General features: G+C 37.3%; 1 protein-coding gene and 1 long non-coding RNA gene across 10 annotated transcripts; one reads left to right on the forward strand and one right to left on the reverse strand.

Moving 5' to 3' along the window:
- The first annotated feature begins 7,125 nt into the window (after positions 1–7,125).
- On the forward strand, positions 7,126–10,506 carry LOC145951774 (uncharacterized). 9 transcript variants are annotated; one of them, XR_014429698.1, is made up of 5 exons: positions 7,126–7,413; positions 7,496–7,586; positions 8,270–8,344; positions 8,577–8,708; positions 9,244–10,506. It is a non-coding gene; the product is annotated as an uncharacterized LOC145951774 (long non-coding RNA). The 9 variants fall into 9 exon arrangements; XR_014429699.1 differs by having other exon boundaries at positions 9,318–10,506; XR_014429704.1 differs by having other exon boundaries at positions 10,003–10,506.
- A 4,605-nt stretch (positions 10,507–15,111) lies between these two features.
- LOC145952045 (uncharacterized) lies at positions 15,112–15,498 on the reverse strand. The gene has a single exon (XM_083064265.1). It carries the CDS (start codon positions 15,496–15,498, stop codon positions 15,112–15,114), a length of 387 nt encoding a protein of 128 aa, XP_082920391.1.
- Between the last annotated feature and the right edge of the window lie 7,909 nt (positions 15,499–23,407).

Raw genomic sequence — 23,407 nt, forward strand, 5'->3', positions numbered from 1 at the left:
ATTCTATTTTGTTTGGCATTTTAACAATTATTGTTTATTTGAATTTGATTGTTATTTTATGATATTAATAAAATATTAAATATTTTTCCTTATTACATTTTAAATCATTATTAGTGCATATTTTTAATACTTATTTTATTGGTAAGATTTTAAAATGTTCGCGGACATATTAGAACAAATATTAATGGGTTTATTCAGTACTCTTTTAAGTGTTTTTGGTGTTCATGTTTTCAATCTTTTCGGCTTCTTTTCATAACTTATATTATCTATTCCTTTTTCTTTTATTAATATATGTCATAATCATCACCTTCGCCTTAGCCACTTTTTTGCTTATCTGCTAATAATTTTATCTAATTTTTTAAGTTATATATTTGTTCCAACTTGTGTTCCTATCTATAGTTGATGTTGAGTGGGGAGTAAGTGTAACGACCCGGCTGGCCATTCCACTCATCAACAAAACACACCGGAAATACTAGACAGAATAAAACAAGTATATAAATATAGAGTCTAGAATATAAGTATATACATATGTCCCGAATCCGACTAGAGTTAGGGTATGTAAAACAAGAATTACATCAGAAGTCACTATGCCTAGTGACTAAAACAAACAAAACATCCATAGATATCAGCTCCATCTATCAGCTGCCGACTCATCGCTATCCACCTTCTATCCCTGCTCTGCTCCCGTACATAGTACGATCATAGCAGTCCAACCACATGGAAACACAAAGGGTAAGCTAGCATAAAGAACAACATATGGAAAGATTTTTAAGAAAAAAAGAAGAACAAACACTACTATGTACACTTCATCAACATACATTCCATCAGTTTTCAACATTATCATCAATAAGAATGCAATGCGTCGTCACGCATATCAACTCGGAGATCTCCTACAAAAACTCAGCCTTGCGGCCTACAACAACTCAGCCTTGCGGCCTACAGCAACTCACATCAACATTCCAACACAACACAACTTATACAACTCAACACATCAGCTTCACAACTCAACATATCATCTACAACACAACACCACTTCTCAACACATTCACCAGATACAATTCAATATTAACAGCAACATTATCTACTAGACATCATTTCATAACCTTCCATTTCAATTCAACTCAACATAAAACATTACAACAATCTCATCTCCGCGCCCGGCGCATACGTGGTTGCGCCTAGCGCAGTACAACCAGAGAGCACCAGGGGGGTCAGCGCGCCCAGCGCAGGTGTGCCCGCGCCCAGCGGGACTCAATCAGAGAACCCAAGACTGTCTCGCGCTTAGCGCAACAGTCTTTGCACCCAGCGCTGGCCGGGCAGAGACTTAAGGAGTCTCATGCGCCCAGCGCACCAAAACTCGCGCCCAGCGCGGGGAAGGCAGAGACCTCCCTTGGTCTCGCGCCCAGCGTAATTCAAATTGCGCTCAGCGCCCACAAGGCAGAGACTCCTAAGGAGTCTCACGCCCAGCGCGACAAGGGGGTGCGCTCAGCGCCCTAAAGAAGAACCAAAACCTGCCACAACTGGTATCGCGCCCAACGCGGTCCAAGTCACGCCCAGCGCGGGCCAGCCAGAGACCCACATTCCCAAGCGCGCTCAGCGCACTCATCATTGCGCTCAGCGAGCTTGGCCAAATGGGGTCTCCTGGTGGCCACGCGCCCAAGCGCGAAGAACCGCGCTCAATGCGAAGCTCAGCAGCAGCCAACCATTTTTGAAAAACTCTTCAAAAATCTGTAGAATAATAAGAGAACCCCACATGCAATCGGTTCAATTTAATACATTATCACCCCAGAGTTCAAAAACACCACCTTTTTCAACATGCAACAACAAATCAAAGGCTTTTCCCCAAATTTCTCAACAACCCCGCAACCCCAACAAAACAAGTTTCCTTCCGCTACAGCCACGGATCATCCAACAACAAGTATCTAATGAGTTTTTAGAACTCGTCCACAGCCAAAAATAGTGCAGAAGAAACAAAAAGACTAGCTTCCCTTACCTTGGTCTCAAAATTTTTGAGCTCCGGGAGGCACAAGGAAGGAGAAACTTGGAAGAGATGGTGAATGAAGACGGAAGAAGAGTTCCGTGCGTCCGCAAGCTCCTGATTACTTACTCAGCACCTTGAATCCAAGCAACAAGGATGAGATTAGCCAAAAGGGAATGGATGGGAAAAGAGAGTGAAAGGGAGGGTTTTGAGTGAGAGTTTGGAGGGGGAAAAGTGTTATCAGATATGGGTCTCACAATAAGATAGAGATTTATTTACATTTAAATATTAAGGCAATGTTCGGATAAATTTTTCTATAAGCAATTTTTAAAAAAAATTAAATAAAATTTTAGAGAAATTAATAAAAGAGGGTTTTTATAAATTAGTTTATAAAAATGTTTTTTCTAAAATATTTTTAAAGAAACAAATTTCATATGTGTATCATTAAATTTTCTGAAGAAAACGTGAGAGTTTAGATTGGTGTACATGTAGGATTCTTATTATACTTTTTGCTAACTTACATACTTTATAGCTATATTAAATGAGATAAGGTTGGTTGTATACGTGTGTGATGCAAATATCATTGTGAAGTGAGTTGGCATTGGTCCAACCAGGAGAGGTGTGGGTAGCAACATCTATAGTGGGTGAGTCATGATATAGATGTTTAGAATATAGTATTAGGATTAGGCATGCATTTGTTGCTGAACAGATTTTTTTAGGTGTTTTTCAAATTCTAATATATGTAGCTTGTTGAATTAAGTTGTAGGAGTAGGATGAACCAGTTTATGATGGGTAGGTGCTGATCTCAGCAAAACCTATATATGTTGCTTGTTTGAAATTTACATTTGGCAAATGTGCTAGGAGCTTCTTAAGCTTCATCTTTAGTAAGGTGTTATTAAGACTCTTTCTAAACATTTAAATTTGTTAGATTAGTAGTCTTATTAGGGTGTAGTCTCCTTTTTTTTATTTATTATTATTATAGTGTGTTTCAAAGTCCAATTTAGATAAACATTATAATGGTATTATGTTTGTATCTGTATTGCATGAAATTTTATTTTATTTTTTATATAAAAAATTTCATCTAAATTGAGTAAAATTATTATACAAGTAGGGCCATTCGGTATACCCTTCGGCACATATCTTGGCGTATATAGCCGAACTAAATACACTCGGGTCGTCTCTACGAAAGTATATCGGCCACATCAGATCAGCCTAGTTGGAGGCTGAGAAGGATCGTGTCGGATCGGCAAAACTCATCGTACCAGGTGGCCGATACCCGATCAGCATCCCCGATGACCGAAAGGCCTTGAAAAGTAATTCATGAAACCAATAATCATCCATAAGCAGTGACTAAGGGTTAATCACGTGAATGAGCCAATTAAAGACATATTATCTAATCAGCTAACCCTATTACAAGGCCCATGGAGGGCAGGACCCATTAATGTCACTATAAATAGTTCACATCTCGAGGTAACGTCGCTGTTCATTAATTACTATTAATATTTGTGTTTGTTCTGACTTGAGCGTCGGAATACCTTTTGCAGGTACCCTCCCTTTCACCGGAATATTTGCTTGGAGTTCTCGTTCAACCTTCAAAGTATGAGAAAATTACTAGTGTTAGGGGTGGGCAAAATGAACTGAACTGAACTGAACTTATAAAAACTATACTAAACTTAAAAATAGTTCTCATGAACTGAACTAAACTAAATATTAGTTCAGACGAACTGAACTGAACTGTTTTTTATTCTATTAAACTGTATTGTACTGAACTATACTGAACTATAATATAAACTAAACTGAACTGCTCTACACCTTAATCTATTTTTGAACTGCACTATTTTTAAACTGAACTATTCATGAACTGCTTCTAAACTGTGCCTAAACCGTGCCACCAGTTTATGAACTGTTTATGAACTATACCAAAATCTGCTACTTTTACACACATGTCTTCCCCCAGAAGGAGATTCTCTGATTTCTCCTCTTACCCTTGCTCTCATCTCTTCATTATTTTCTGCAAGCTGTAAATATAATCACAAGAATTACATACCAGGAAGTAACCTATAAAAACAAATTAAAGAAACATATAGCTAAGGAATATCAGTTCATGCAATTAGTTAGAAAGCAGAATACCAGCTGTATACGAACTCATTTCTGAAATATTTGATCTTCATGAACAGTAATAAACTGGATAAATCGTTCCACTCTATCTAAGAAAACCTGCGACATATAAAGAAACCCACATTGCATCACTTATTGAAAACGAAGGAATTCCAGATTGATGAATTAAGTTATATTCAAAGCACAAAACAAGCAACTGAAGAAGTAAATAGGATTGCCGCTGAAGAAGTAAATAGGATTGCCGGAGTAGACTGCATCATGTCCAAGAACAAATTACAACCTTATAACACGCTAACAAATAAAAAAGATTATATAAATTAGTTTGATTACAGGAAGAAAAAAAGCAATAGCTGAACAAGGTTCCTAATAGGCAATAGCGTGCGTGCGTAACAAGAGTCCTTTTGGTGGAGTGGTGCTGGTGCAAAAAGAGGGGTGCGTAAGCGTAACAAGGTTCAGCTTCCTCGTGCGTGGTTTTATTTTTTAACGTGTAGTTAATTTTAGTTAACTAAACTATAATTTAAATAAGTTCAATTTTTTAAAACTGAATTAAAAAATAGTTTAGTTCAGTTTTATTTTAAATAGTTTTAGTTTTTTAATTTAAAATAATTCAGTTATTAATAGTTTTAGTTAAGTTAAGTTAATTTTGCCCAGCCCTAACTAGTGTACCTTTCAAATAGATACAATTATTAAATCATAAACATATTATGAAATTTCATGATTAGAAACTTGTATGAAGTTAAATATTTAAAAGAAGAGTTTTATCACTTTTTAAGAACCTGTCCTATATAAATAAAATTACCTTTAACGAATGATACAGGTAGTCCAAATTAAAATATAAAGAAAGCAAAAATAACATGGAAATGGAAAGATAAAAGGAATGGATCTCATTAAGGTTTTGTTGAGGTCAAAGAAATTATGAAGCAACGTGATTATGTTTGTGTTTGAACTTGAGGAAACCAAACTGCACTATTAGCATATTACCTTGAAATAATAGTAATGTCCCTTGGCTCTCTTGAGGGTCTCTTTATATGGTATTAACAAAATAATATGCCTTTATGAGTTGAATGTCACACTAATTAAAAATTTGTTATTGGAGAAATAGCACGATCTATGTTCGATTTTGATGTGATTGGACCCTATTTGAGACTTAAAAGTGCTTAGCTTTATTGTCATCCCACCGACCCTTTTAACTTTTTTTATCAATAATTCAATATTGACAAATATTGAAGACCAAGTAGCTTTTTCCATTCTTAGACAAGTATAACTTAGGTCCATTAATGACAAGTTATTTGGGCTTACCTAATACAATAGATGTTTGTATTTTGTTTTGTTTAGATAATCTTATTAAAAGGACATTGGCAACTCATACTTGACAATTTTTTACTTAGTAGAATATGTTTGGATAAAATTTTCTACACATGTAAGAAAGAAATAAGAAGAAAAATAAAATATTCTTTTTAAAACAAAAACTATCTTTATAAAAACTCTCTCCTATTAACACTTCTAATTGTGTTTTTTAACCTATGTATAAAACAAATTGATTTCTTAAAACTGTTTATGAAAAAATTTATTCTAACAAACTCTTAATTTCCTTAAGTAAAAATTAAGCTTGTAAAAGTAAGGTTTCACGATAGTAAAGCAATTCAAGTGATAGTTCTTTTTATTAATTACTTTTTACTATAGTATATTAAACTTGCTTATTTACAATTACACTATAACAATAATAATATTGCTGATTTGACAAACTCTTCTCAAATAAAAACTTACACGAGTTATTTATGTAATTAATTTTAGATTTATGTATTATTGAAAAGAATTATGTACCTACTATTTGACTTTTTTTAATTTTTATTTATTTTGTAACTTGCATTATACTTATTATCCCATGCATCACGTAAAAATTACTTATTGTGTACTTCGTTTGAAGTATAAATAGAAATTTCCATATCAAGTGTAGTGCTACATAAGAGGGATATTTTGATAATAATAATAATAAATAAATAAAAAGCCAAAAACAAGTGCAACTTTAAAGAACAAAAATGGGAATGTGAATAGCATAGGCCTTGTAGATAGGAATTTTATTTGGGCCTGGCCCAATATTAGCTCATTGAAACCCAAATTGACTTTAAATAAAGTTAATAAACATAATCATGAAAGTTAATATAAATCTTAACAAATAGAAAACCTCAGTGCTAGATCAATACCAAACAAATTAGAGTTTATCAACTTATTTGTTATACCCCAGTTCTTGGAATAAAAATATATCATATGTTATCATTTAAATTTTGGATTAAATCGATGGCAACCAAGTTCAGAGTATTTATTTATTATCCATCGGAATTAAAATTAAAATTAAGTTTAGGTATGATTAGACTTCAAGTAAATCTAACATCTAACATTTTAATAAAACCAATGATTTGAACCAGCTCATACGAAGCTCTACCATTTTGAAAACATCATTTTACAACCCTTAAATTTTTTCCAAAACCTCATGTTCCAAAGCTTAGAAGTGTATATAGATATTTGAACACAGATTAAAGTCCGTTTGTTTAATTTTTTTTCCCTAAAAACACATTTTTTTAATGAAGTAAATAATTTTCTACTTTTTTATGGGTTTATTTTCCTTGAAAATAGTTTTATGGGTTTATTTTCTGTTTTCTTTTAAGAAATACCCTACTTGTTTCTTAGAGAATTACTTCGTTAAAAAACACTTTTCAGAAACATTTTTTAAATTTTAAACAAACTAACCCTAATGAGCAGATACTACCTAAAATTAAATCAAATCATGTGACCATTTATGCACGGTGCATATTGAGCACAATAAAAAGTACAATGCATCACATTACAACAAAAAATATCATTAAAGACTATTATTCAGTGGCAATAAGACAATTATCTGTATATCATTATTAATTAAAGTTTTTAGTGGTCAATAAAAATTAGTTGGTAAAACTTTATTTATAGTAAAAAATTTTAAAAATTACGTTAATATTAATTTTTAATTACAAATTTCTTACACTCTCGGTGCATAAAACATTTTTCATTTTTCTGTTTGCTTCACTTCTCAGCGTCTCACTCTCGCTTCTCAGCATCTCACTCTCGCTTCTCACTGTCTCACTCTTGCGCTGTTTCAAAGCTTCAGTCATATCTCTCCCACATAGCTTCAATGGTTGCTTCTCTTCAATTTCAATTTTAGGGTTTGTTTTTTTCGTTCATACTTCACAGATTCATATTGGTATTAGTTAGGCTTTGAGGCATTGGTTGGATTTGTGTTCCTTTACAACTTGATGTTCGCTTTGCTCTCAAATTAGTTGGCCGTAAGTACTTTTCACATCATTTGTACTTTAAAATTGTTTCAGAAATGATCCGGAAGGTTTTATTAATAAGTATGCATTTAAGTGTGCAGCATTTGATAAGCCACAAGCAACAATAACTGAAGAAGAACCTGAAGCAAATACACCTAATGAAGGAATTGAATTACCACGCATAGGTGAGTTATGTTGCTTATGATGTGAAATTATTTTCGTAATTTTCGTAAGATAAAATCAAGCATGCCTTGATTAATCAAATGCCAATAGATATCATTGAATTTTCTGTTTCGTAATTTTTTTACTTTTGTTTTGTGTCTTTTGTGAACTTGATTGCAATTGTTCTGTTTTTGTGCATAGCATTCAAATGATAGATTTCTCACATATCATTTACATAAGATGAGATCTCAGTTTTGTAGATGCCATTCTCTTAATAATTGAGAAAAAGGTGAAGAAGAAGCAGTTTTGTTTTTTGCATAATGTCAATCACAATATATATTAATTTGAGTTTTCTTTAGTTTCATGGACTAACGTGATAGCTGGATATAATTTAAAGGAAGGAATAAAATGATCATTTACTCTTTCTAGAATTAAGTTTCTTCCAATTGCTGTGGTGACTGGTGATTAGCTGATAGCATGAAGTAGTGTCTACATTTGCAGTCCTGTAAAGAGCTAACCTCATTGTTTTTTGTCAGTAGAAAGTCAGTTCCACTCATTGTGAAAACTTTAATGAAAACTTTAAAGGATAACCCAAGACAAATGATTATCCAAAAGGACATATTCATTTTGCATGTAATTATTTCAGTATGGTGCCTTTGGCAGGTAAATCTCTTGGCATTGTTTTATACCTTCTCCTCCTTTGCAGATTGCTGACTTGCCCCCCAGGTTAGAGCGTGATTTGGCTGGTACCCCATATGTTCCAGTTTATGTGATGCTACCAGTAAGCTATTATTTTACTCTCATTTTTCATTATTTTGTTGAAGTTCTTTCTCTTGGTTTCTTAATATGCTTGTAGTGAGTAGGTCTACTGACATATGGGCATTCATAGTATACTGTTTTAGAAAACTTATATAACTATTAAAAGAAAGAAAAATCTCTGTTTTTTTTAAGGAAATTATCCGTAAATATGAATCTAACATTATATAGACACATTCTGTCTATATTTTTGACAGTTAGGGGTGATCAATAAGTATTGTTCATGTCAGATTTGTGAATGTTCACTGCTGTTCACTAAGACATTTCTGGAAACTATCTTACCAATGCATGTGGATCTTATCTTTCAACAATCTTAAAAAACTGTACAGGTAAGCTGCATGACTTGAAGCTCTCCCAATTTGAATTCTTGAAATTTTTGAAACCCCATGGAAAATGAATGGGATTTACATTGAAAATTAAATTCGTTATCATGGAATAACATGTTAACATGTTTGGTGGTGTTGGAGAAATTTTATTGGCACTATAATGTAGTTGCATCCAATTATGCTAATTCTTGTTTGGTATCGTAATTATGGTTTCTTAATTACCTTATGTTTGATTTGTATGGTTTCTTATTCTTTTCTGTTTCTTAAATCTTAATAATAGAGATTTGAAATGCAGAGGAAACATAATATATATCAAGAAAGTATTTAGGCAAGTCTTTAGTCCGAAAGTGACTGAACATGCTTTTTTCGACTGATATTTGCATTAGTTTAACTGTTTAAGTACATATATGTCCTGTTTAGATCTTTCTTCTTCTATGTATTTCATAAGGTATGAGAACATCAGTGATGATAGCATAACCTGTTACGTGTTAGTAAATTTGACCAAGTATTGCTATGCTATGCTTGTCTCGTAAATCAGTAGGACCAGTCAAGTCTTACCCAAGTTAATGAGCAATTTTAGAAGGTCATGAGCTGCTATGTTTCTTTTTCAAGGAAGCATCTCTGTAGTGGAGGTTTGGCCTTATCAGCAGAGTGTATCTTTATTGGAAGCTGTTTTATTCAATGATAGCGTAATGTGCACGTTGGGTTGCTGTCATGAGGTGGTACTTGCGACCTGCAAGCTTCAAAATAAGAAAGGGCTTCCACTTTATAACATATTTTTGTTTCAAGTAAAACTAACTTCAGATTTTTTTTAATAAGATCTCGAATGTAAATGTTGCAGATAAAAAAATTAATTATAATTTTTTTATTAAAAGTAATTAATTAAATTTTTTTTTATAAAATAATGCTTCACATTTATAATATGGTTTTAAAAAAAAGTATAATCAACCAAACAATGTGTATAACAGCTTTTGATTTGAAATATTGTCAAGGTAAGTTTCTCTAAGTACATATAATAGAAGATAAGAAAAAAATAAAATAAACAAGTGTTTGGCTTCTTTCTGTTGTATAAAGTTGAACGAATTATAGTAAACATTACCGTCCAAAGCTAATTACGGAATCTTCAATGGTTTTGATCCAGCAAAAGTTAATTTCAGTATGTTATTTTGTCATGGAAAAGTGGCTGGCTATATTTATAAATCAACTTTCTTACGATTTCCATATCAATATGAAAGTTTAAATATAATGATGTGCCATGTTTGATGTGATAATGATCTTTGTGATTAATTTTGGTTAGACATCACGGGGGTCATCTCAAAACAAAGGGAATTGTCTATTTGTCAAATATTCGGATGGTCTTCGTTCCTAAAAGCCCAGTTGGTAACTTTGCAGCTTCCTTTTTTATTTCAGTATGTTTGATTTTAAATTTTATTTTAATTTGTCCCAGGTTCTTGGCCAATCTGATCTAAAAATGGATGTTGAAGTCCCTGTTGATTGAAACTACTTGCATTTTTCCCTGTTATCTTGAAAGATAAAAATTGCATAGTTCAACTTTCTTTCCCACCATGCAGATTTCTAGTTGTTTGCTGCATGTTTTTGCACCTTGCTATTTTGCTTAGATGTTACTCCGGATATCTTCTTGGTTGTGTTATATTTTCAGCAATAAGCAATTGTCTCTTCAGCCCAACAACAGCTTAGTGAAGTTTGTTACTGTGTTGGAACATTACCAATGAGGATAATGCTTTTGGTAAACTGAAATTAATGAGGGGATTGCTATTGGAACTCCAAATTGCTATTTAAACTCCAACTTTTTAGAAATTGTTTTTTGATAAATAAAAAAAAAAGATTTAGACACTCACTACGCTAATTGGACTAAAAGATTTAGAAATTAATGAGGGGATCTAAATTGCTTTTCAGCCGATTAGTTTTGGATTAAAAATAATTTTATTTAATTGAATTTAATTAATTAAGTATTAATACGCTTCAAAATAAATTATTTTATCTAATGAAATTCAATTGTATTTCTATACAATTTTTTTTTACATATAAAAGAATCTATTATTCAATAAAATTACTTTTAGTGGCCATTAAAATTGTCACTAGAATTGTCATTAAAATTTTTTATTTTTCCCGGCCATTTAAAAGGTCTTTACCAGCACTCACTTTAAATGTCACTAATAGTTTTACCGATCCCAAATACAACGGCCATAATCTAATTGCTGGTAAAGATATTAGTGACCATTTGTATGGTTGCTAAATAACATAAAAATTGTCACAAAAAATCATTTTTGGTGTTGTGATCAACAGATTTGTAACTTTATTTATAATTTTTTATAATTTAAATTATTTTATTTTAATCTAAAAATTGTTATTAATTCTCATACTTTCATGTTAACAAATGTTCTTATTTAAATTGTGGCCTTACAAACAACAATTAAAAGAGAGACGTGATTAAATTTAAATACATGAAGGTGACTTATCTTAATAATTCAATTTAAATCTAAGTTAATAGGAAAATTTAGGAAATTTTTTTATATAGTATAACACAATGTAAATGTCTAATCTCCAGTTTGGAATAAGCTGAACATATTTGACCTTTTTACCAAAGATAATATTTGGCCCTATTGAAAGGTAAGAGTCAAGGCAACACTATGAATGACTTATAATTGGTAAAATTAACCGTAATTAGATATAATTAATTTAAAGTATATATATTCATTCATATTTAGATTGAGAGGGTGGTTATAATTACACCGGTGTAAATTTTACTAAGTATTACACCACTCAATAATTTTATATTAAATGTGAAATTTGTATTTAATATAATATAATATTAGTATATTAGTGTTTAGGGTTAAATATAATATTAATTAGTTACTTGTGAGACACATTAATTATTAGTATTTAGTAGCTACAGTAGAGCTGGTAAAATGGTCGTGCTAGATTAATTACAGGACTTGGACTCTAAATTTAAAGATCGAATGAAATAGAGACCTTTTTCATATTTGATCCAATAAAGTTCATATATAAATAGGTTTGAAATAGGCTATTCCAATCAGCCAATGAACAATCCACATAATTATTTATTTTTGTTAAGTGACTATATAAAAGTTTAATAATTAAGAGGCATCGACTAAATATAATTATATTTTTTTATAAACTTATACTAAAACAGTTAAATATTATATATAGGTACTTTTTCACAACGATTTTTATAAAATGATATATAAGGTTAATATACTAACATATTGTATATTAGATTAACATGATATATAGGTACTTTAATTTTCATGTTAAAAATATCTATAACAATTGTCACATTATCAATTTTTAATCTTTTTTAAATGTAATAATAGAATAAAATAATTATTTATATTTTATTTATTACATTAAAATAAATATGTCAATAAAAAATAATTGTCACAATATTTAGTTTGAATTTTGGGGAAATTTTAAAAGTAACAAAAGTTAAAAATGTCAAGTGAGTTCAAAAAATTTGTACATGCATAGAATCAAATTTGGCTATCAATTTAGAAGATAGAATTAAATCTAGGTCTTTTTAACTTGACCTGTTATATGTTGCGATTCATATTAGGTTAGCCAATAATGGATTGAACAAACCCATTTTACTAGTTCTAAAATACTTCTAAAAAAATTGTCGACAAAGTAAAACTGAAATGCATAATGAAGAAAATAAATTTAATATAAATTATATAATAAAATAATCCTTAGGATTTAACATAAAAAAATAATATATCAAATTACAACTAACCAAATAATACAAAAGCATATGAACAACTCCTTTTCATATCTTACTCCTATAACCATAGTTTTAAAAACCAAACCGGTCATCGAACCGGTTAAGGTACTGGGTCAGTGGGTCAAAGGTTGAACCAGTGAGTCACTAGTTGAACTGCATGACTCGGTTTTTATTTATTTTTATTAAAAAAATATTCATATTAAATATATTTTATACTTATAAATTTTAATAAATTCATATCTTATTTTAAATTTCAATTTTTCTATCTTATTTAAAATTATTTTTATTTTTATTTTGTAAAAAATATATAAAAAATTACATGTTAAACTGTATATTAATACAAATTAAAAATATAAATAATATGTATATATATAATATGCTTGCAATTGATATCACAAAATAATATATGTAATATCTACATAGATATTATATTATTAAATATATAATATAAAATTAATAATATACTATAAAAGTTATTTAAGTTGTATATTATATAAACAAATACATTAGAACAAGTAGTTATTGTTATATTTAATAAGAATCTTTGTTCTTCCATTAAAAGATTCAATTTTCATTATTATTTTTGTGGTTTATGGTCCCTTAAGAAAATTAAAAAAAAAAAAAAAAGTGGTTGAACCGGTTTGACCCACCAGTTCACCGGTTGAACCGGAAAATTGACCAGTTCAATCCGGTTTGAACGGGTCGACTGCATAACCGATCCAACTTAAGGTTCGAACCGGCTGGACCACCGGTTCCCGGTCCAACCAGTCCGACCGACCGGTTCGGTCCGGTTTTTTAAACACTGCCTAGAACTTGATTTGAATTCAATCCAATATCTTTTATTACGCATATATGTAGAGCTAGTAATTATTGCATAGGAAAACTATTTTGCAGATCACACATAAGAAAATTTTCATTTTAATTGAATTGCATTAAAATATGTAAAAAAAAAATTAATTTAACAGGAAACTAAAACGAAAGTTGTTATATATATATATATATATATATATATATATATATATATATATATATAGCGGAAATCTGCTGTAGAGATGATCCTCCGAGTAAGATTGGTGAGCCTCCTTCGCTGGTACGCTTGATGCTCCAAGATGGGGGTGATACTTGCAAAAGAGACTCCGATGCCAAAGTTAGGGTTTGTATGAGTGTGAATCTCCTATAAATAATGCACGTACCTTAGTGTATATTAGGGATGCATTAGGCCTTGGGCCTGAGATTAGTTGTGATCTGATTAGGTGGAGAATTTTGCCTGGACCGAGATTTCCTGAGATCGGTTACGATCTATTTAAGTGCCGAGCTGACGTCGCGTAGTGCGTGCCCGAGGTCATCTTGCGCTATGATGTCAAGCTCCGACCTCGGTTTCGCAGTACGGATAGTACACTAGCCCCCCGAGCTCCGAAGACCGTAGGTCGAGGAATTAAGACCGAGCTTGCTGGAGGGAAGTGACCTTTCGCGCACGTTGGCCTGTCAAGGTGCCATGTGTCGTAACTGTCGCTTCTCATTTCGATAACCAAGGAGCGTCTCCGCGATGAGGTCATTATTAGTAGCAAAGAGGAGGAGATTGCTGCTCAGAAGGTAGACCTTTCGACGCTGGAGGCCGAGAAGGCGGCGCTGGAGAGAAGACTTGAGGAGGTAGAGCGTTCCATCGTGGTGGAGCATAAGAGGGGTTTCCTTAAGGCTGCTCGCCAGGCCAGGCTTCTTGCGCCGGGGTTTGACTTCTCCGGTATGCATGTGGAGAAGTTCGTTCGCTTTGGGAGGCTGGTAAAGGAGGATGACGTTGAGGATAGTTCCAGTGAGGATGCCTCTGTGTAGGCTATATCTGTAGTAGCCTGGGTTTATTTTTGTCTCTTTACTTTTCTTTTCCTTGAATTCATGTATTGAACTCAGTAAATATAGCTTTGTATATACGTATTTTGCTTTGTCTATTTGCGCTTAATTTTTGTTGTTTTGCGCGTTTTGAGACATGTTTGGTGTATGTTGCATGTTTGTATGCGTGGTGATACTTTGCCCCGAGTTGGTCATGCCGAGGTTAGACCTCGACCTTGATTTTTCGTTAAGTGAATCTTTTCGTGAAGGTTCGAATTCGACCTGAGGTTCGGACTCGACCTCGAATTGAAGTGGGGTGAGTTGTACGAAGGTTCAGATTCGACCTTGTATTTTTGTTAAGTAACACATTGCGAAGGTTCGAACTCGACCTTAATCATGCCGAGGTTCGAACTCGACCTCATATTAGCGTATTAGGGTTCGTACTCGACCTTAAATCAGAGTAAAATGGATCATGCCAAGGTTCGGACTCGACCTCGGACGAGCGTATCTAAGGTTCGTTCTCGACCTCGAGTTTGTGTGAAGTAAGTTGTATCCAGGTTCGAACTCGACCTCAAATTTCTGTTGAATCATTTTTGTGAAGGTTCGAATTTGACCTTAATCATACCGAGGTTCGAACTCGACCTCAGATTCAGCACAAAATATAAAATAATGTGAAAATAACATGAGTTGAATAGAATGAGTTGTTTTATTGATAATGTCATTGTGCCTCGTTAAAAACCCTCTCAGCCAAAACCCATTATTCTGTTTTTTGGGACAAAAGACTGAGGTGAGAAAAGAGTGCACCGCTCATTCATACAAAATTCAGCTGAAATAGAACTTGAGATGCGTAGCATTCCAAGTCCGCGGTATGGGCTTCCCGCTGAGTTCTTCTAGCCTATACGCTCCATTTTCCAAGTCTTCTGTAACTCGGAATGGGCCACCCCAAGTAGGTGCAAGCTTCCTATCTGATGTGTCCTTCCGGGCTTCACCTAGCAATCGCCACACCAAGTCACCAATTCGGAAAGAACGAGGTCGTACCCGGGTGTTGTATCTTCGGGAAGCTCGGAGCTTGCATGCTTCTTCGTGGATTTGAGCTTTGTCTCTAAGCTCGTCCACCAAGTCGAGGTCAGCTGCCAACTCTTGAGTGTTCTGCTCGCTATCGAAAACCTGTCGTCGGTGGGACGTCTCTCTGACTTCTACTGGGATCATTGCATCGACTCCATAAGTTAGCCTGTAGGGTATTTCTTGCGTGGTTGATTGGGGGGTGCAATGATACGCCCAGAGGATGCTGGGAAGTTCGTCAGGCCATTGTCCCTTGGCGTTTCCCAGCCGTTTCTTGAGTTCCCGGAGGATGACTTTGTTGGCTGCTTCGGCCTGGCCATTGGTTTGGGGGTGTTCCACCGAGGTCGGGAGATGCTTGATACCGAGCTCTCGGAGGAAGTCCTCGAATCCCTGTGCGATGAACTGTCGGCCGTTATCAGTAATGAGGGTGTGAGGGATTCCGAACCTGCAAATGATATTCTTTCATGTGAATTTTTGCACGTTCTCAATGGTAATTTTGGCGAGTGGGCATGCTTCAATCCACTTGGTGAAGTAATCGATTGCTACCAGGAGGAATTTCAGTTGACCTTTCGCGGGGGAATGGTCCGAGAATGTCCATTCCCCACTGGGAGAAGGGTCACGTCGACATCATGTGGTGGAGAGCTTCGGGTGGTTGCCGGTGTGTGTCGCCGAACTGCTGGCACTCTTTACATTTTTGAATGTAGCTTTGGAAGTCCAACTTCAGAGTGGGCCAGTAGTACCCAGCTCGGAGTACCCTGGTCGCCATTGAGCGCGCCCTGGAATGCATGCCGCATATCCCCTGGTGAATTTCCCTGATGACATAGGCTGCCTGAGACACAGTCAAGCATTTGAGTAGTGGAGAGGAAACGCCACGTTTGAATAACTCATCTCTGATGATGATGAACTTAGCCGATCTCATTCTTATCTTCCAAGCTTCGTCCTTATCCTCTGGCAGGGTTCCTTCTTTCAAGTAGCTCCAGATGCCTGTCATCCATCCTAGGTCTTCATTGTCACTGACGTTGACGACTTTGTTGTCTAAGCTGGGTGAGTGCAGGGTTTCCTGGATGATGGTTCGGTGATGTCCAGGCCTTTTGGTGCTGGCAAGCTTTGATAGGAGGTCAGCTCGGGCGTTTTGTTCTCGCGGCACATCCTTTATGGTGAATTCGTCGAAGGACGAGATCTGGTGGGATGCAGTGTGAAAGTACCGCTGCAGCAAAGTGTCATTTGCCTGGTACGTCCCGCTGAGCTGCTCCACCATGAATTTTGAGTCGCTGTTGCAACTCACCTTTCGAGCTCCGAGGTCGCGAGCTAGCCTTAGTCCCGCAAGAAGTGCCTCGTACTCCGCCTGGTTGTTGGTCACTTTGAAGCTAAACTTGAGGGATTGCTCCAGAGTGACTCGGTTTGGTCCTTCCAATATGATGCCTGCACCACCACCCTTAGAGTTGGAGGATTCGTCGATATGTAAAGTCCATACCTGAGGTTCCTCGGCTGTAGTAGGCGTGAGCTCGGCTACGAAGTCGGCCAGGCATTGAGCTTTCAGGGGTCCGTGACTTTCGTACTGAATGCCGAACTCAGACAATTCTACTGACCACGCAATCATCCGTCCGGCGAGCTCGGGCTTTCGCAAAATTTGCTTGATGGGGTAGTCAGTTTTGACTACCACCTGGTGACTCTGGAAGTAGGGTCGGAGACGCCGAGCTGCGGTGACAAGTGCTAGTGCTAGCTTCTCGATCATCTGGTATCGCTTCTCCGCATCTTGGAGGACTCGGCTGATGAAGTAGATTGGTGTCTGCACTTTCTGGTGCTCTTGTACTATCACCGCGCTAATAGCGCCTTCTGCTACGGCCAAGTAAAGGAGGAGGTCAATTTTGTGATCCAGCCTCTGTAGGATCGGCGAGGTTGTGAGGAGGGTTTTGAAGCTTCGGAAAGCTTCTTCACACTGATTCGTCCACTGGAAATCTTTGAGCTTTCGCAGCAGGGTGAAAATGGGCCCTGCCTTCTCCGCGAGTCTGGCGATGAAACGGGATAGTGAGACCAACCGTCCAGCTAGGCGTTGGATGATCGCTTTACACTTCTCGGGATTGGCCTCAATTCCTCTACTGGTGATCATGAAACCGAGGAACTTGCCTCCCTGGACACCGAAGACACACTTCTCCGGGTTGAGGCGCATGTTGTGCTTCCTGACCTAGGCGAATACTTCGGCGAGGTCGGCAGCATGGTCTGTCGCCGAGGTGGTCTTGACTACCATGTCGTCGACGTAGACTTCCATGTTCCTCCCGATCTGTTGGTGGAAGACCTTATCCATCAGCCGCTGGTAGGTTGCGCCTGCGTTTTTGAGGCCGAAGGGCATCACCCGGTAGCAATAGTTGGCGTGGCCGGTGATGAAGGACGTGTACACTTCGTCAAGTGGGTACATCATTATCTGTTTGTATCCGAAGTAGGCATCGAGGAAATTGAGGAGGGCGTGTCCGAAGGCTCCGTCGACCAACCTGTCAATGCATGGCAAGGGGTATGAGTCCTTGGGGCATGCTTTGTTCAAGTCGGTGTAGTCGACGCACATACGCCACTTCCCCGAGCTCTTCTTTACCAGGACCACGTTCTCCAGCCATGTGGTGTACCTGACCTCACGAATGAAGCCAACATTTAGCAGTTTCTGTGTTTCGATGATGATGGCCTCCCGCCTTTCACCGCCGACCTTCCTCTTCCTCTAGGCGACTGGTTTTGCCTCCTTGTGTATTGCTAACTTATGACATATGAAGTCAGCGTCGATGCCCGGCATGTCAGCGCTGGACTAGGCAAAGAGGTCGGCAATCTGGAGAATTTCAGCTTCGAGCTGTTGCCGCAAGTTCGGGCTTAACTACCTGCTGATCTTCGTGTTCTGTCCGGGAAGTTTTCCGATCTGGAGGTCGTCAAGCTCGTCAATGGGGCTTGGCCTTTCGTCATGAGAGTCTGATCTCGGATCGAGATCGGTGATTTCCACGTGGGTGCCGTGGGCCATGGTGGGGGGGTCACTCTTGCATTTTTCACCGGGTGAGGCGATCTTCAGGCTTTCAGTGTAGCATTACCGTGCCGTCTTTTGGTTCGCCTTGACAGAGATAATCTTCCCATCGTTTCCTGGGAATTTCATGGTGAGGTGTGGGGTGGACACTACTGTTCCGAGTTGATTCAAGGTCAGGCTCTCGATGATTATGTTGTAGGAAGTATTGGCTTCCACGAGGAGGTACCGAACCATGACCCGCCTCGTGTCCGGAGGTGTTTCGAAAGTTGTCAGTAGGTCCACGTACCCCCGAGTGTGAACTCTCTTTCCTGCAAAATTGACTAGGGGCTCTATGTGAGGTTGTATGAGGGAGTGGGGGACGTCTAACCTGAGGAACGTTGGCCAATATAGAGCTCCCTTGGTCGATCAGTGTCTTGTGAACCTCCCAATTGGCTAGCTCCACGGCTATAACCATGGGATCATCCTGGTTGGGATTGACCCCGGCATAGTCGCTGTCGGTGAAAGTAATCATCGGTGAGTGTTGGTGCGAAGCTGAGGTGGTAGGGTGTATGCAGTTGATATTGCGCAGGTGTCTTTTGCGGGCCGAGCTGCTGGCGCCCCCTCCTGCGAAACCACCTGCAATTGTATTGATTACTCCCCGTAGGGGAGCTGGCCCTGTTTCCTGGCTTACCTCGGCTTGCACTGCTCCACCGGGGCTACGTTGAGAGCCAGAGGATTGGTCCGTGCGAGCTCCTGAACCATGACCTCTGTCTCGTCCCTGTCCACCGTAGTTTCCCTGGTGACTTCGCTGGACATAATGGCCGAGGTGGCCTGATTGGATGAGTTCTTCAATGCGGTCTCGGAGTGTGCGACACTCTTCAGTGGTGTGGCCGTGATTCCTGTGGTACCGGCAGTGTATGGACTTGTCCGCACTGTAGGAGTGTGGCTTGGCGGTGGCAGGGTGAGCAGGTTGCGGTTACTGGCCTCCTCCAGAATGCGGACTCTGGATGTGTTCAAGGGAGTGTAGAAGTCATATCTCCCCCCTCTGTTTGCTCCGGCCAATTTTTTGAACTGGCTGTCATTGTTGACTTTGACCTTATCTTTGTGACCTTGCTCTATCTTCGCTGGTCCTTTTTCGCGAATTTGATCACGGAAAGCGGAGTGTTCCTCCATCTGGATGTAGCCCACCGCGCGAGCGTGAAGTTCGTCCATGTCGCGAGGGGACTCACGACATAGGCTGTCGACGAATGGTCCGGGCTTGAGTGCCATAAGCATGGCATGCAGGGCGACCTCGGGGTTCAGATTTCTGATCTTAACCGAGGTGGTGGCGAATCGCTCCATGGACGGCCGGAGTGGTTCGTCGTCGTTTTGCCTGAGACTGGCCAGGGCGGCTGAAGTGACATGGTGAGGTCGGCTCGTTGCATACTGCACTGTGAACCTTCTGACTAGGGTGCCGAAACTATCAATGGACTCGGTAGGCAGTTAGGTATACTAGTTGAGCGCGGCCCCCTTGAGCGAGGTTGGAAAAACCCTACACAAGATAGCGTCATTGTTAGTGTAGAGGTTTACCTGCGTCGTATACAGGTCGATGTGCTCATCTGGGTCCGTCGTGCCATCATAGCGATCGAGGTGGAGAGGCTTCCACCCATGAGGAAGTGGTGTCTCCATGATGCCATCCACAAAAGGGTGGCGGCGGAAGGTTGCCTGATCCCTTGGGACATGAGTAGGGGCCTTGCTGACTTCAGTCGATGCATGAGACCGATGCGTGGCAGGTCGTTGGGTCAGTGCCCTAGTTGCGATCCGGGGTTGAGAGACTGGGTGCTCCTCCTCCTCATTGTGGTTGCTCGTACGAGGAGGATGATCAGAGTGTCGCCGAGGGAGCTGGGCGCGAATCCGCTCGTTTTCCGCGCGTAGTGCCGCTAGATTAGCTTCATTAGTGGTCCGCATTGCAGCTAGGTCGGTTTCGTGCTTGGCACACATGTTCTGCAGATCGGTGTCATGTTGCTGCCGCATCTGTTCGACCTGATCGATCAGCCTCCTCAATGCTGCTTCGCTATCCATGGTAGATGGATGATCTGGGTCGTCTGTTGCGTGTCTGCTATGGCTTCCGGTGCAAACCATAAGCGTGGCCGATAAGAGCTGTCTTGATCGGCCCCACGGTGGGCGCCAAATGTTCTTACCAGAAATTTGCTGTAGAGATGATCCTCCGAGTAAGATTGGTGAGCCTTCTTCGCTGGTACGCTTGATGCTCCAAGATGGGGGTGGTACCTGCAAAAGAGACTCTGATGCCAAAGTTAGGGTTTGTATGAGTGAGAATCTCCTATAAATAATGCACGTACCTTAGTGTATATTAGGGTTGCGTTGGGCCTTGGGCCTGAGATTAGTTGTGATCTGATTAGGTGGAGAATCTTGCCTGGACTGAGATTGCCTGAGATCGGTTACGATCTATTTAAGTGCCGAGCTGACGTCGCGTAGCGCGTGCCCGAGGTCATCTTGCGCTGTGATGCCGAGCTCCGAGCTCGGTTTCGCAGTACGGATAGTGCATATATATATATATATATATATATATATATATATATATATATCCACTAATTCCAAGAGTAAGTCTATCTAAGTTTATTTCATTAAATAACTTATATTGTAAATCAAATTTTGACGATTCAATTGTTAAATTACAATTTTTAATGCATATATCAAATCTATGATTTTTAAAATTTTTAAAAAATATTTGATATTTTTTATATAAATTTAAATCGACATATAAAATACTCCTATGATTATTCGTCAAATTAAATTAATGAAATAGAATATCAAATAATTTTTAAATTTTTAAAAAATTTACAAAATTGATCTATGTATTAAGAGTTTTTAATTTAACTATTTAATGGTTAAAATTTGATATAGAACATGAGTTATTATTTAAAATAAATCTTAATAAATTTACATTTTAAGTAAGTGAATCTCTCCTCATATATATTATATATATGAGATCGCAAACTTCATGATTAAATATGTTATGTTTCTAGTTTTATTGTAATTATATACTCATGATAAAAGCTGGTTAATAGTAAATTGTAGCCTAACTTGAAAACATATCTTCCTTTTGAGGGTTGATTCTTCATTAGTTATCTCAAGCTTTCCTTGATACATTTGTGTCAATGTAATATCCCTTTAATAACTTCTTATAATTAACATAAATTATCTATTAAGAGTATATTTTTTAGAAAGAAAATCACGTATTGTTAAACCATATTCTTATCCTCTGGACCTTTTGTCCATTACTTCTTCACCTATAAACATGTGTGATGATATCAGGGATTGAACATCTTTGTTGGTCTCTTTAGTATGATTAAGTTTCTTTCTAAAACGTTATAGTGTAATTATAGTAGTGTAAAAGGCCCAAAAAACTGTTTCGCAAGTTTGGCAGAGGGATGATGCGCCACGGACGACTGACGGTGAGATCGTAAACGCAACCACAGCCAATCATCGACAGTGGAAGAATGATTTTGCTGGTATTTATTGGCTTAGGTAAGCATACGACTTTTTAATCCAAAAAGGATTTTTATTAAGTCAATGGGATGTTCTTGGTCAACCACCTCTTATCATGTAATTTTTTTTTTTTGAAAAATAGTTTAGAAGTTAAGTCAGAGTCGAATGAGTCACGTAATGTTGCTACTTCCAATGGAGATAAAATTACTTTTTTTAAATAATAGTGTCACTACCCCTAATGGGGACTAGCACAATATTGGCACGAGTGTCACTACTCCTATTGGGAGACTAGTAAACTGTATGACTGTACTAGCGTTGTTATCCCAATAGGAGACTAACATATGAGTGTCATTACCCCTATTAGGAGACTAGTATAGTGTCTGACTGTACTAGTGTCGTTATTTCCATTGGGGGGCTAGTATCGTGTCTTATTGTACTAGTATCGCTACTCCCATTGGGAGATCATATTTTAATTTTTTTTAACCGAAGTTCCACTATTCAACCTCATGATTTTTTTTTCTTTTTATGTTAAAAGTGTTGTTACCTACATTTGGACACCATTTTTTTATGAACTAGTGTCGCTATTCCCATTGAGTGACTAATACAATTTCCTATTTTTTAAAATTATTGTATTTATATCATAATTTTTTAATTTAAAATTTTAAAATTAATTTTAGTTAAAAAATATTACAAACTTAAATTTATATTAAAATTAAAAATGACATTGTAAAATAACTTAATGTCAAATTTAATACCTATTAATTATTTACACTTATTATTATCATATGTATATAATTAAGTAAATTTTTGTTTTGAAATTATTTACACCTATCGGAGGATTATTTTTATTTATTTTAAATATTTAAGTGTCACTACTCTTATTAGGGATCATTTGTTTTTTGTAATATTCAAGTGTTGTTACCTCCATTGGAGAATGAAATTTTATTATTATTTTTATATCTTTAAAATGATATTGAGGTCCTTTATATAAGTTGTGTTGCTGTTAAGTCTTATTTATACATATGTTTAGATAGGAATTATTGAACAATTTTACTCACATGCACTCTTGCAATATAATTGTTCTCTTTTTGATTCATTTTTTGTGCAGATATAGCTAACCCATATTTTATCTAACAATACCTTGATACACCTCATTTTTTGTGCAGGTATTGAGTGAAGAGTTGAAGTTGAAGACCCATTGGATTAGAAATTGAAGGAGCTTAGGAGCAGGAGAAAAGTACCTGCGCCGGGTGCAAGATTACCTGTGCTGGGCTTGAACAAAATAGAGAGTCACATTCTCTGCAATTCAGAAATGTGCCGGGAGCAAGAGTAAATGCGCCGGGCGTGCTCGAGACAGAAAGCAACCTAAGCTCTCTAGAAGACATTGCGCCCGGCTTGAGAGTAATTGCGTCGGGCGTGTCTTGAGACAGAGAGTATCTAAACTCTCTAGAAGGCCCTGCGCCGGGCGCAAAACATAATGTGTCGGGCGTGGTAACCCTAACCTGACTCACCCAGCTCGTATTTGATCAAGTCTTCGAGGATTTTTCCCTCATTCACACATTAGGCAACTTCTAGGAGCTATGGAAGGGA

This window comes from Cajanus cajan, chromosome 9 (assembly GCF_000230855.2).
Source record: "Cajanus cajan strain Asha chromosome 9, NIPB_CcT2T_4, whole genome shotgun sequence".
Lineage (NCBI taxonomy): Eukaryota > Viridiplantae > Streptophyta > Magnoliopsida > Fabales > Fabaceae > Cajanus > Cajanus cajan.

Excerpts from the sequence above, each read along its gene's own strand:
- LOC145952045 (XM_083064265.1), bottom strand. The coding sequence starts at position 15,498 with ATGATCCCAGTAGAAGTCAGAGAGACGTCCCACCGACGACAGGTTTTC.